The sequence below is a fragment of the Centroberyx affinis genome, unplaced genomic scaffold, assembly GCF_046629955.1.
Source record: "Centroberyx affinis isolate AG114_WGS23_722 - 3 ecotype Tasmania unplaced genomic scaffold, CSIRO-AGI_Caff_v1 ptg000235l_1, whole genome shotgun sequence".
Lineage (NCBI taxonomy): Eukaryota > Metazoa > Chordata > Actinopteri > Beryciformes > Berycidae > Centroberyx > Centroberyx affinis.
In genome coordinates this window covers 216,329-231,155 of record NW_027278920.1, presented here as the reverse complement: position 1 = coordinate 231,155, position 14,827 = coordinate 216,329, and the positions used below count along the sequence as shown (strand labels likewise).

Here is a 14,827-nt window from a genome sequence, read left to right as displayed (position 1 = left end):
ACATGGCACCAACATAGCAGCAGCAACAGCACGAAATAGGCGGATATTTGATTCAGTCCTTTCTACATTTAGGCTTCACAGTGTAAGCACAATTGGGCCCATTTCACAAATACCATCCATGGCAGATAAATATCTTAAAATATGTTTGGCTCTAGCAATATAGTAAAACTTAGAGATATCTAACTTCTTGGATAACCCTTCACTAGGTTAGCAGTGAGTGACAACATAAGAGACTAAAATCATGTTGAATTTGACTACATTAACTTCCTTTTGTGACAGACACAAGAGTGAGGAGTATGTGCTTACTATGTGCCCTTACCAAGAATTTAAAAAATTACATGAGTGAACTGTGGCGCTATGCCATATTTGGCCCAACACCAAGTTGTACAACTTGTCATATATTCAAGTATATTTTAGTCAGAAATAACAAAATGGACCCTGAAACAAAAGTAGCTGTTTTGGTGACTATTTTAGAAACCAACTGTGCTGCAATGGCAGAATGAAGAGGAGAATATTTGCATCGGTTTTGTAATTGATATTTTAATAAGTGTATTGGCTAAAAGCCATTCATGCATAGCATTTGATTTCTTAGCGCAACAAACATTATCTGGTCAAAGCCTATATCCAAGACAAACAAATATGCTCAACAACTCTAGAATTTACTACAACACTGCAGTGCCTGGAGATTGGTTTCATGGCCAGGTGAGCAATCTCGCCTTTAGCATTCACTATGATGATGGACGTAACCATTCAGACATCAGATTGAGTTGTGGGTGGGTAAAGGCTGCAGAGAGGGATTTGCATCCTGCCTATTAGCATCCATATGGATAATAAAATAAGCATGACTACAGCAGCGCCTTGTAGAAAAAGGCTGCAAGCCAGGCAGAGTGATAACCTAATATCAAAATGGAAGTGAAGCCAAGCAAATGAAGAATATGACAACAATATTGAGGCAGGCTGCCTTTCCTACTAGAGGGACGTTAGGGAGTGGGAAATGCTAGAAGAAACAGGCCAACATTTTAAAATCCAGCTAGACCCAGCGCTGGCCTAAAACCTCCCCTGATATTGTGGTCCAATATTCAGGAGGCTGTATACTTTGTATAGTTCTGACGATGCTGTGCACATGCATATGAAAGGAAGAAGCTTAGACACACTGAGCAAGCAGCTGCGGTTGAATTGTGACACTGGAAAGGCAGGGGGGAAGCTGAAGAGTTGGAAGAGACAGAACGGCGACCACACAGGAGATATATTTTGTCATGATGTGAAGTTGATTTGCTCTATCAATAATGAACTTCCAACAACTGTGCAGTTGCAGTTTCCAAGTCCATTATGCCCATTAGTAAGACTAGTCAGTTTGGATAAACACAGTTCCACTACACCGCTGTACAAAACAGGCACCGGTCCAGTATAAAAGTAGCCAGTTGGTGGATGTCATGGGTGGTTTATATAAACCAGAAACCCCAGAGAGACAGAGAAGGGGCTTTGTGTAGGCAACACAGCAGCTGGCAAAACAAAATTCTTTAAATATTCTTGAGTCCTTTTATAACATAAGTGAACTGCTAACCTACTGCAGCCACTGTGTAGTGCAGTCAGCTGCCAGGAGGCAGGTTTGTCAACAATCAAGCTATTTCCTCATGTGGCCAGAACCCAACACTTTACAACTTTACTGCTTCTTACTTCAGCATCTAATAATTTACACTTGATAATTTGACTATAATTGATGCTTGAAAAAACATCAAATTCTTAAGGCTTAAAAAGGACTGAAAAGCAACTCTCCAAGCTACTGGGCTCTCTCATCCCTCTGACTGGTATCCCTGTTGCCTGCAGCCAACTTTAAGCATTCAATTGCCTAAACTAGAGGTACTAATTGCGCATAATGTCGATGGGAAATGGATATGCATCTCAAATGAGCAAGTGCACAGAAGGGATATGTCTGATGTGGACTACTAAATTAGAGCTTGTGCACCACCATGTGAACCGTAGACGCCTCTGAGCTGTGACCAATCCCTAGTTTAACGCTGAGAGTGAAAACCCACCAACACCATTTCACAGAGACCTTAAAACCACTCGTGGCCTCTTGCCCCCTGCTCTATACTTAGGAATGTATAGATCGGGGAAACATTTCCATCCCAGCGCAGGAAATCAACTAACCAACTAATGGGACTACTGTAGCATTAAAGCAGGCCTATTCAGAGATTAAAGCCAAAGTCTGCACTTTTTTTTAAATGCTTATGGCAACTTGGTAAGCCCCGCCTCTGGTGAGGATTCAGGCATGTATCCAATATCATTGCTAGCAACCAATGTCCCTGTGGGAAAGAGATTTATGAGCTTCAAGTTGCATTCTTTAGAAGGTGTCCAACCTCGACACTAGATTTTGAAACCACTGTAGCTGAATAAATCACTGCTGTATGGTGTCAGGCTTTTCACACAGGAGGTGTGTGATCCCTCTCTATTCAAGACAACATTTTGGAGATTATGTGTAAACTGCATCTTTAAAGTAGACATAGTGTTATACTGGCATGATTTATTGAATGGGAGTGCATGCAAGACAGTGTCAAAAGCCCCTGTAAATCGATTTCATTGTTCCTCTCCCATAAGATCTTTTTTAAACGCTTTGTTTTTCTGTTGAAAGAGGATGTTGCCAGCTCATTACTTCCCTGCTGGTCAGTACACCCAGAAGATCTCTTACAGTATTATAGTTTTCGGTACACCTTTAAAGTTTGGTTCACTTTTAAAAGGACTAAAGCATCTGCAAAAAAGAGCCAGCGAGTGCCTCTGAGTATAAACCCAGGCTTACCAAAAAAAAAAAGGAGGCATAACAATAACCAGATACTCTGAGTGTCCTACGTGCTCAGTGGATAGAGCATCATGTTGCCCACACACTAACACACCACTGGCAGTAGGCTTTTATCACAAGGCAATAAAAAAGGCACAAAAATAATAGGCTATTTTAGCTACTCTTGATATTTGATTTGTTCCACTGATACATTTGTATGATTGGTGCACACTATGCACAAATTGTGTCTAAGTGCCTAATAATTTCATTTTAGTTATCCGATGTAGACTGAAAAATTCTTCTGTTTGAGTAGTTTAACATAGTGTTAAATTTAAATGTAGAATGAATGTAAAATAATCAATAATGAAACAATGAATATGCACCCTTTATGATTCCACAACAACCATACAAGTAAAATAGTCCAGAAGGAACAATTAAATAATCATTTAATGTAAAGTTCACTAATCTGTGCATGCACGCCCCTCTATTTTTCCAGTGGTCCAAAAGTTAAGACAGGACACTGCTCTGGGTTAACATGCAAACTTGTGTCGAGTTTCAAGTCTCTTTGGGGGGAAAAAAGGAAGATTCTTTTATTTCTTGTATTCATCCATTTCATCCATACAGTCACTCAGCTCTGCTTCATAATAAAGCTAACTGGCCTCAGCTGTAAAGTGTTTAACAAACTTTAGAAACTCACTAGCTTGCTAACGGTTAGCAGCTTATTTCAAACTCTTGCCTGCTAATAATTACTTATTTCCAAATGTATAACAGTTCAATAGCATTAGTTAAATAAGACGATGTGCAAACGTACACCAAGAGATTTAAAAATGTAATAATGTGCAAAACATCGTTTAAGTGTTTTACTCTTACCTAAGTAACGTTAGCTAGTTAGTTAGCTAGCATCGTGCTCCATCTGTATCCATGCACCCTCTGCTTCACTGGCTTGCATTATCCCAGATTGGAGCTGGAGTTTCTTTTCTTTACATGAAGAAAATAGGCTGAAGAAAACAATAACCTGTCCCTCCGTTGTACTTCAATGGTGTAAATTCGTGGAAACGTTAATGAGTCAACATTAAAGGTCTGCTACACCCCCAAGCCCAACTTTTAGAGGCTAGTTCACGTCTGTTGAGTGAAATCAGTAAAAGTAATACTATGCTACCTTCATGTGCTGTCGAAAATATAAACGACCTAACAATTTATATTTCTTCTACGGTAACCGAGTTGGCGACATCCGACGTTGAAGGGGCAGGGAGCATGGAAGCCGTGTTGTATAGGACAGTTTTACCCTCAGGTGATGGTAAATGTGATCTATACAACACATATTGGCCAATAAAACAATTAATTATCATATCTGTTACATGTCTGATGCATATTTTCTCCTCTTCATTCTGCCAATGCAAGACAAAGTGGCGATATGCCACTTGATTTCTATAAATGATTTCTAAATAAATCAACAGCCACCAAAAATCTACTTTTGATACAGGGTCCATTTTGTCACTTAGCTATTTTCATCAAGTGGCACTGTAAAGTGAGACAAGTCGTCTTTACTACAGTAGATGTTGAAAGTAGGAGTTTACGGAGGGCACTTGAAGGTCGCTTTTTGCCATCCACGGATAGGTCGAGTGGTCCGCTTCATCTCTGCTGCTCTGTGGGCTTTGAGGTGTGGAGGGGCTGCAGGTATGGCGTGTCTTTTCTTACTGGGTCTCTTGTAAGTAAGTTTAACTCGTTCGTCACAACTCGTTTTATTTATTGCATAGACGAGAACAGTTGCCTTTTCTGATGGTATTGACCGAGGACAGCATGTGTTGGGAATGTTTTGGGTCCTTTTTAATCTCAGTCGCTAGAGGTCAGCAGTGCTTTGCGTAGTATGCAGGACGCCTGAAAACCTGCCACCATAATGTGGCAGACTCATCTTCAACTTGACGAGATTTTAACTGAAGGAACCACAGCAAAGAAGATGTTTGTAGTTAGTTATGATTTAGTATAGCATTGCATAACTATCTACACTGTCGGTGGAATGATGACAGTGAAACATATAATCAAAATAGCCATCCTCCTTATATATTTTCTTATTAGGCTAACGTCTAAGAGCGAAATAAAAGTTACATTAAGCTGGGAATATTGCTGGGAACCCTATCAAGGACCCCTGGTGGTTCCCGGACCCCACTTTAGGAACCACCGACCTGTGCCATGTGGATGTAACATCATACTAGTAGGATGGGCTGCATCATGGCTATCAGGAGCCACCGCGATCTTCTGCTCTGGTTCACAGTGAACCAGCTAACTGGTAACTCGTGTATGATTGTAAATGACGATGGAAGAAAATAACTGGAGTAGCCTGCAGGTATTAATGAACTGTGAAGGACTGGCAACCTGTTCGGGGCATTGCCCTGCATTTCAATCATATCTGAATTCAAAATGAGAAATATGATTTTGTAATCATAATCATCACGAAAGATAAGAAGACACCACTAACCTGTTTCTTATGGAGTGAAGGAATTGTATTTAGGCAATTCACAATGCCAGTTACAGTTATCAGTCAGCCAAGTCTCTGACAAAGTTATATTTCTCATGATTTAGAGAAGTAACATCATTTACAAAATGATCAGATATAGTATAATTATAAAGGTTATAAAGGATTTTAGGTAGATTTCTCTGCTGGAGTAACAAATCAAGCTAGATAATAGAAGTAGAGATTCTAGTGATTCTGCTGCTTCACCTCATCTATCTGGGTGTGTCTCATTATATGGTAAAAACTGTGTAGGGGAGACCTGGGATGGTTGTAACATTTTTGACATTTCTGTCTGTATCTTGGAGCTCTTTTAAGCCAGTGCGTTCAAAATGTGATACAAACTAGTTACATGTGTCTGCTATTAAATGGTGTAGCTGTTATCTCTGTAACACAAACAGAAAATGCATGGTTTAGTCTCAAACACAAGGAGTGAAATGTTACAATTCACCCCATAGTCCGGGTTAGTTGTAACATAGCCTGGGGTGAAATGTAACATTATGAAATAAGGATTATGACAAAAACTTAAGATATTGAAAGCTTTTTATTCAACACTTAAATGACTTTTTAACATAATTGGTGTGTGTGTGTGTGTGTGTGAGCCAAGTATGTTAGTTACTGTCAGTCATAGTAATGACAGACATTTGAACATAATAATAAAATTGAACAAAATGTGCAAATGTGCACCATCTTCAACAACTGAATATTAATACGTGTGTGTGTCTGTGTTTGTCTGTTTATGTGTGTTTGTGCTTGTTTGTTTTGCACTCTTGTGTGTGTATGTTTGCTTGCTTATCCGTCTATGTGTGTTTGTGCTTGTCTGTTCTGCACTCTTGTGTGTGTGTGTGTGTGTGTGTGTGTGTGTGTGTGTAAAAAAATACTTTCTTACCTCAAAATTGTTTTTTTCCTTATAAACTTGGCTGTGTCTGCCACAGGGTGCTACTTCCTCACATGAGGAATAAAGACTAAACTGAGCATGTGCAGAGTGAATCAGGTGATTCGTAGCTTGTTCCTGATTGGAGAAATTGAAAGTGTTACAACTATCCCGTGTTACAACCATCCCCGTTCTCCCCTAAAAGATGCCCAATGCTTTGGTCTGGGTTGGCCAAGTTAACAATGCATATTGCTGAGATTGTATGGCCCAACACAACAAAACCAATTCAGAATGCTAAAATAAAACACATCACCTACTCACTGTGCCATAAATCATCGCGAGGTTGATGGAAAACTCCCCATTCAATGAGCCATTTAGCTTGCCAATTTAAAGTATGCACAAATCTGGGTCACTTTGATATATATACAGACCTGATATGACACTAAAATCCAATAACCAATTCATTATTCATAGCACAAGCCAACAACCTTTAGCTGTTCAGTCATAATGAATTGTACTATATGTGAATCAGCATTTCTTAATGGATGAGTTCAGGTGGATGGGTGTATCCAATATGACAGTATAAAATGCACCAGATATTAGTTAAATAGACTTGATATGACAATAAAAACTTAATAACTTATTAATTATTCACACCTTCTGTGCATGACAAGCCAGCAACCTGTAGCCATTCAGCCATTGTACAGTGTCACCAAGTGAGTCAACATTTGATGATTTGATGACATATGGTGGTTAAAAGTGTCTGACTTTATGTGTGAAGTGATGGATTCGATCAGGTCCAGTGTGTTTTCTTCATGTGACACACAGGCTCATTAGTCTGCCAACATGTCATTTGTGTAACTAAAACTAAGTTTTTATAGTTTGTCATAATTTTTTTTAATCACAATGCATCCACAGTAGAGAACATATATTCTTGACTCTAGCCTATATAGTTAACAGTGACAAATGGTGGTGAAATGTGTTTTACTTCATGTGATGCATTTCATCAGCTGAAGTGGTTTTTCAAACATTTGACAGCACATTAACCCTTACCCTATAGTTTGGCGATATTGGAATTATATAATCCAACCTCTTTCCACTCTGCATTGTGTGCATAACATGCAAAATAGTTTCAGTCATCACAAGTAGTTTTTCTACTGTTCTTCTATTTGATGTGCTGTCAAAATAGTCTGAAGACCGTTGCCTTTTATTCCTCTCTGTTACAGTGGAGGTGTCACATTGACCTCCATTTATAAATATGCACCAGATATCTCATTTGAAACATGCTTTTAATTTCTGATTGATAGAGGATCAGGTACTGAACTAAAGTGTAGTTTGTAAACATTTTTTTGAAAGTTTACCAATTAAACAATGTAAAAAGTCTATTCACTCCCTTGTTTCATTTGGGCTGAAATGCCTTCTATGAAATCAACATCATCATATCACATCCTTTTTGAACAATAACTACCTTTCATAATAGTTGAAACCAAGCTGAAACCAAGCCCTCTTAACACATCTTTCAACCAGTCTACCAGTTTCTGAGGTTTCAAAAGTCAGGTCATCACCTTTTCTTGTCAGTATATGGAAAAAAATACTGCATAGAGCTTTCTGTTTTCATATTACGTATCAAGAGGGTAATGATTTATTTTTACTTTGAAACTGTACTGCAACACTTTGCTCACATATTCTGAAACAAAGTCCACCGTACGCATCAAAGTGCCATTAAGATTAAGCTTTGAAGGGACCTGATGCCAGATTTGCTGACAGGAAAGACAGAATTGTAACTTCATTGTCAAAATATGATCTTGCCTTTTTTCAGTGTGTCAATTTTGCCTAAATCAAAGCAGGACCCAGAAGCTCAGGACCCAGAAGTGTTTTACATATAAATTGATGGATCCATTCATCATCTCCTAGTATCTGAGTTATCAGACAAACATACAGTAAGAAACTTTTTGTGCAGTTGTGGTGGAGGTTTATAAGAAGCAAGGAAACCACAGCCAATCATCTGATCTCTTCAGGGCCACAGGCCTGGTATGAGCGCTCCTGGAACGCTCTGTGTGTTTGTTTACACAGTTTTGTCAGTCCCTTTCCATAGTTAATATTTCCACCATCATGCAATGCTAATTAACTTTTCAGTTCACTGTAGCTTGTTATTGTAACATTTCTTATGTTACTTTAGTGTTATTTGCATTTATGTTATTTTAGTGTTATTTGCGTTTATCATTGTTCGTCACCATGCAGTTTAGAATTTGCTCATCTTACAGGTTAAAGGGTCACTTGTCAGCATGTTTTACTAATCTGGTTCTAAAATTCAATGTTTTGTAATGAGACAGGCTCCCAACCACAGCAGAGCTCCTACAGGGCCGTGAGAACATTACAAGGCTGTCTTCTCACCGTTGGCACCAACGGAAAATGACTGATATCTCTCACCCAGAGCGATGCCTGACAGATCAAAGGCGGAGGTCACACCGTTCACTTTGTGTGTTCTTTGACAGAGAAGTTTCAAGTCATCAAGATGTGAAGGATTTTTGATCAATTCTTAACAACTGTCATAGGTTTTTTAGTTTTTATTGAAAATGTACTTTTACAAATTCTGATATAAATATTCATGAAGTTTGAAGTTTAATCGTAGATTTTCCTCATTAATGAGGCAACTTATTAGTAAATTCCAACTTCACATTCAATAGGAAGCCACAAAATTTTGCCATAAAAATTAGGAAATAGTTTACCATCTCAAAATACTTGCACCCCATCCTAAATTCTTCCTGAATAAATGCATTTCTGAAATAAATATCCAGTTAATTCTATTGATATGAGTCATTACAGTAATTTCTCTGTGTTCTGCCATTTCCACTCTACAGAAATGGCACAAGATGAGGATAATCGAAGACAAAAGCTATATGTAAACTATAATATTATATGCTATTACAGTAAGCAATGCAAAAATATGTGTCACAGTAGGTATTTTAAAGTACACAGATAATATACATCAAAACCAATAATGTAAAATAGTCCTGTCAATTATTTTTTTGTTGTTGAAATTACAATCCCTATTTTTGATTTATTGCTTTATTTCAAGTAAGAGTGTTCAGTGAATTATAAGTGACTGATCAATTTGAAATAACTTTATTTTAGTATTAAATCACTTACTGTATAAAGGTTGTTTGAGTTACTAACTAAATTTTTTTCCAATTATTTTAACATGACTTTGAAAATCATTACATTAACATCGAAGAAATTAGCTGACATAACCATAACACACTCAAACCACAACAGCTTACTTCAATCTTTAAATCATAGACCAAGTCAACCCCTGTAAAATTTGCATAAATAATTGAAGTACAATGAGTAAATGTATCTTATCTGCATATTTACTTAATCTCTACATAGCATTTCTCTATCTATTCAATTAATGCAAATGATAGACGTTTTCTTCTAATGACCTTTGGATGCGTCGTTTCATTCCATTTGCTAATTGTAAGACAAAAAAAAATGTCATAACTGTTGATATATTTGATAGCTACATAGATCCTTTCCTATCTTTACTAACATAATTGGGCTTGCCAGTCAGTTAGACCTCTATAAAAAATGTAAATACTTAATCAGTGAGATTACAATGTGCTTTACTCATAAATATGAAACATGGTTAGGAAGACATTCTTACTTAATACTTAATAAAATACAACTGATGGAAAAGCTCACAATAAACAAATATTAAAAAGACAAATATTGGTCTTTTAAGTTTACTGCAGGTATTTGGTCACAGTAACTAAAAGTAATGCTTACTTTCCTGCTGAGTTAGTTCAGCTGCGATACTGTTCTTTCTACTGTCTTGCATGCCTTAAATATGATACTGCCAATCACGTTAAAAACAATGAAACGTAGTTCTTTCACACTGCTATTGTTAATTTTTATAATCAATTGGTGAAATGTTTATTTCACTGAAATTTCCTTTTTGGCTGAAAATATCAAACACTGCTGGATTACTTGTGACTTCAAACTGTGCTGTGTAGAAAAGATGGTCAGTGTTTCTGTAAAACTATTTGCCAGGTATGAAAAGGGATCTTCCTGAACCTGTGCCCTGTGTTGTATTAGTTTACCACAGACTAGCTGTTTCAGGGCTTTAGAAACTGGGTGATTCATAATGCAAATGTTACAGAAAAACATGTGGGCATGAATGAACATTTGAACTTTCGAATAACTAATTTCCGCTATGACGCTCATGATCCCACTGATTTCCAGGAAGCTAATTCAGCAAAATATTGACCATTATTGCTCTGGTCATTATTGCATCAACTTGGTCATTATTGCATCAATACAGGGCATCATTGCATCAACACTGGCCATTATTGCATAAACATGGGTATTTTTGCTTCCTGCTAATTCACCAAAATGGATCTGTGTAAGAAAAGCTGTGTTCAGCTCTATCTCTGATAGGCCACAAAGTTTGATGGTGTTACGTGAATCCGTTTGGAAGGTATATGCGTTTTTATAAGAAGCCATGCCCACTGCCCCGACCCCCTTTGGCCAGTCGGTGTGAAATGTTAATCAGTTCTTCCTTGCCCCGTGTCCAAACATTCCGTTAAATTTCATGCAAATCCATAACTTATAGAGTTATCCTGCTAACTGACAGACAGACAAACGGGGTGATAACGATCCAACTCCATTGGTGGAGGTAATAATATTTCTCCACCAGCGTATATAAACTTCATTGATCTTTTGGAGGTCTTGAGTATTGTTTGAAGATTCAAATGTCAATTTTGGTTATTGCAGATCACATCATATCGGATCAAGTTCTTAACGCTACATCCCAGCAAAACACAAATTTCATAAATATTCTTCTTATTCTTCTTATTCTTATGACTGTGGACAATTTATTCTAGGTGTGAGTACAAGTCTCTCCCAAAGCTGAAAACAAGACTCTGTGGTGACACGATTTGGAGCTGCTCCACTGACGATGAATGGGAGCATGGTGGCCATTTTAGGACATCCTCAGCTCCTCAGCCGCCTTTGTCATTCGTGGTTATACTTTGTCAGATTTAGATGGACTTTCATCAGTCTTAGCTGTGTTTTGTCAGATTTAGGTGGACTTGAGTCAGGTTTAGCTGTCTTTTGGAGTTGTATCAGGTTTGACAAAGTACAACTAAACCTGACACAAGTCCATCTAAGTCTGACAAAAGACATTTAAACCTGATACAATTCCACCTAAATCTGACAAAGTACATCTAGGAATGACAAAGGCGGCAGAGGATGTCCTAAAATGGCCACCATTTAAAGTGGCCACCATTTTAGGACACCAGACCGACTGTGGGCATTGTGGCAGTACTTCAGTACTTAGCAGGATTTTCTCGGGATATGGGTACATTTAGTAGTTCAGGAGTGTTAGCACAGCCATGAAAGCCCATTTAGATCCAAAAGCTCAAAAGCTCACATTCTATAAGTGCAATAAAGTAACTGTCACTTGAGTCTCAGGTTGCTGGATTCCAACTTTAAAAGGGGAGTAGCGTATGATCATTGAACAGTCCCAAAAAAAAATGGAATAACATATAATAATTCTCTTGTGTGGGTGGATTTAACTTTTAAATTATAATATAATGTAATCATGATGTTAGATTCCAAATTGAATTCCTGGTTCCCCAGATGTACTGCTTCAACGACCATCTGTACAGTGAGAGTTGTGGCTCTTTTCAAAATCTTGTTGGGGCTCCCCAAAATCTGGGACTGGCCTGTGGAAACTTTATTCTGTTATGTGTAACAGTGTGTATTCATAACAGTGTATTCTGTTATGTGTGCCAGCTGACAGCTGTCAGCTATTGATAAGTGTGGAAAACAACAAGTTAAGATAGGTTATGTATACAGTAAAAAAAATGTGTTTATTTTAGAAATGAATATATCATACCAATGAATATATTTCATAAGTAAAGATTTTTATTCATATAACATTAATAACATAAAACTTAACAGTAATGCTTTTCCTCAATCTATCAAAAAGAAAACAACAGCAAAAATATTCAACTAATCAGTTATAAATGTCAAAATTCTACTCATTAGGTAACCGCAAAACTATTACTAAATTAATGCAATCTTACTCAATCTTACCAATTCTATAAAGCTCATCAAAATTTGAGATTTTCATACAGTAGCCGCATAAACCTTTTCACATATATCTAGGTTAAATAATTAATGCTTGAAAGATATCAATGGATACTCAATCATATATCAGCATTACTGTACTGACTCTAAAAATTCCTTAGATAATACAATTTTCCACATAAACAAAGAATCAATTCAAAGTTATAGCATTGTGTTTTGTGATCTTTCCATACACATTACCATACATATGTACCTGCATCTATCTCTGTTTTTCCCCTCTCTATGCAGAGAGAAAAATACTCAAAAAGGGCAAGATGCACAATCACCTCACAATCACAAAAGTCTGTCATTACCAAGATAAGCTTAACAATTTGTCACAGATCACAGAGCTCAAAAAATGATAGAACAGTCAGATGAATGCCTTCACAGCTAAAGATAAGTGTGGAGTCTGTACCCCATCAGATTTTGTAATCAAACGACTGAAGGCGGCTTCTCACACTAGTTGTCCCAAAGCTCTCTGAAGTGCCGATATTGGTGAATGAAGCTGAAGAGTTGTGGCTGTGAAGCAGCTTTGGCTTTCCCAAGCAGGCCAAACACAGATTCTCAGCCTGTCGTCTGAAGTGATGGTCCAGGAAAAAGTAAATGGCTGGATTCACGCAACTGTTGAGGAAAGCCAGGCAGCATGAGATGAGGAGGCCATCCCTCTGCCAGGACAGAGTAGAACAACTCAGATCAGCATTTGAGAGCTGCGAGCCAATTATAATGGTCTTGAATATGTTGAAGGGGAGCCAGGACACCACAAAGGCCACAATGATGAAAAGCACCATCTTCAGGGAGTGTCGGCGCCGGGCCTCGGCACGGGGATTAGCTGCAGTGACACAGTGCTTGTGTAGGTGCATAAGAATGGTGCCATAGCAGAGGACGATGATTAACACTGGAAGAACAAAAGTTAGCAACACTGTGGTCAAGCTCAGGCCAAGGAAGAAAGGTGACTGTTCGTCCTCCAGACAGGAGAGCCCGTTGTTGGACTTCTTCACGCTGCGGTACACCAGGGACGGGATGCCCAGCACCAGGGAGGCCAACCAGACCACTGCACAGGTGACACGGATGCACTGAGTACTCCGGAGGAATCTGGAGTCCATCAGTTTCACCACGGCCAGGTAGCGATCAACACTCATGCAGGTAAGGAAGAAAATGTTGGAGAATCGGTTGACGGCGATAACGTAGCTGCTCAGCTTGCACAACGCATCCCCAAACAGGCCAAAGTTCCAGTAGCCACTCTGACTGGCAGAGACAGCCCACAGCGGCAGAGTGAGGACAAACACGAGATCAGCCAGCGCTAGGTTGACCACAAATGTGTCTACCAGACGGCCTCCCCTCTTACCTTGGCTGCCCACGACTGCAATTACAAAGAGGTTGCCCAAAAAGCCGGTGAAAAATATGAGGAAATACAGTATGGGCAGATAGATGTCAGCGCCTTGAAGATAGGAGCTGGGACAATCCAAGCCGTCCAAGTAATATGTTTCATTGGCAGTAAAATTCTCATAGTAGTAGTCATAGGCTGAATCATCGGCAAACAGCTCCATCCTGAGACACAAGATCACAGAGAAGCTCTTCACAGCTGCTCTCTTACCAGGGTAGGCTGGTATATCTGACTCTTCAGATATGCTGCTAGTTAGCATGTGTGAAAACCACAGGCAAACTTGCAGATCCTGTTTCTGCTCTTCCTTCTCACCATATCAGTTCTGTCTCTTTTTAACCATCTCATATACCATCTCTTTCCCTTGGATATTGTTTTAGTTATGATTCAAAAAAGTTATAGAATATTCCTTTATTTAAAGCATTTAACTTGAAGCTTGGTAGCCTATAACATGGCAATGGCAATGGCTATCAGGAACCAACACATTCTTTGACTGTAGAGCTTGTAACTCTTGTATGTTTATGAATGAGGGTGAAAAGATAGCTGTCATTTGGCCTGTTTATAAAACACATAGTGGTTTGAAAAGATGCATATTAAACTCACCCATAATATAGCACAATCTGACCCCATCTTCGTATCAAATCTGGAGAATATGGCAAACATTCATTGAAATCAATAATGTGTTTCAAAGCCAATAAAAGCCACCAGCAGTAATCAAGCAACATATATTCTGTTTCACTTGTACCAGAATTTTTAATGGAGTGGAGTGCATTAGTCTGCCATGGATTATTCTTTTATAGAAGAACGAGTCTTTTGCACACAAGTGTCTGTCCAAGTGGACCGAACTCTCTCACTCTTGCACTCTTGCATGGATTGTGAATTTATTTCTTGTTATTCTGGTGTGACGTATGGTCACAAAATATATTCACAATGCATACAGATTCAGCCTAGTGGACACTCAAGAGAATCATATCAGCAATAGCAACAATAAAATTGGTAGAATACAGATAAAAACAGAATAAATCAAACACACCACAAATTTTATCATATGATCAGTGTGTGTGTGTGTGTGGTTGGAGGGTGGGTCTGAATATTTCCTGTTAAACTATTTCTGGTTGTTTGTTTGCCTGACAACAAGAGAGAGTGCAAACATTA

The 14,827-nt window shown here is 38.4% G+C and overlaps 1 protein-coding gene across 1 annotated transcript; it reads right to left on the bottom strand.

Annotated features, from left to right (window-relative positions):
- Window positions 1-12,138: 12,138 nt before the first annotated feature.
- On the bottom strand, window positions 12,139-13,875 carry gpr25 (G protein-coupled receptor 25). Its single transcript, XM_071543224.1, has one exon. The coding sequence runs from the start codon at window positions 13,836-13,838 to the stop codon at window positions 12,711-12,713; it is 1,128 nt and encodes a 375-aa protein (XP_071399325.1). The 5' UTR covers window positions 13,839-13,875; the 3' UTR covers window positions 12,139-12,710.
- Window positions 13,876-14,827: the final 952 nt, after the last annotated feature.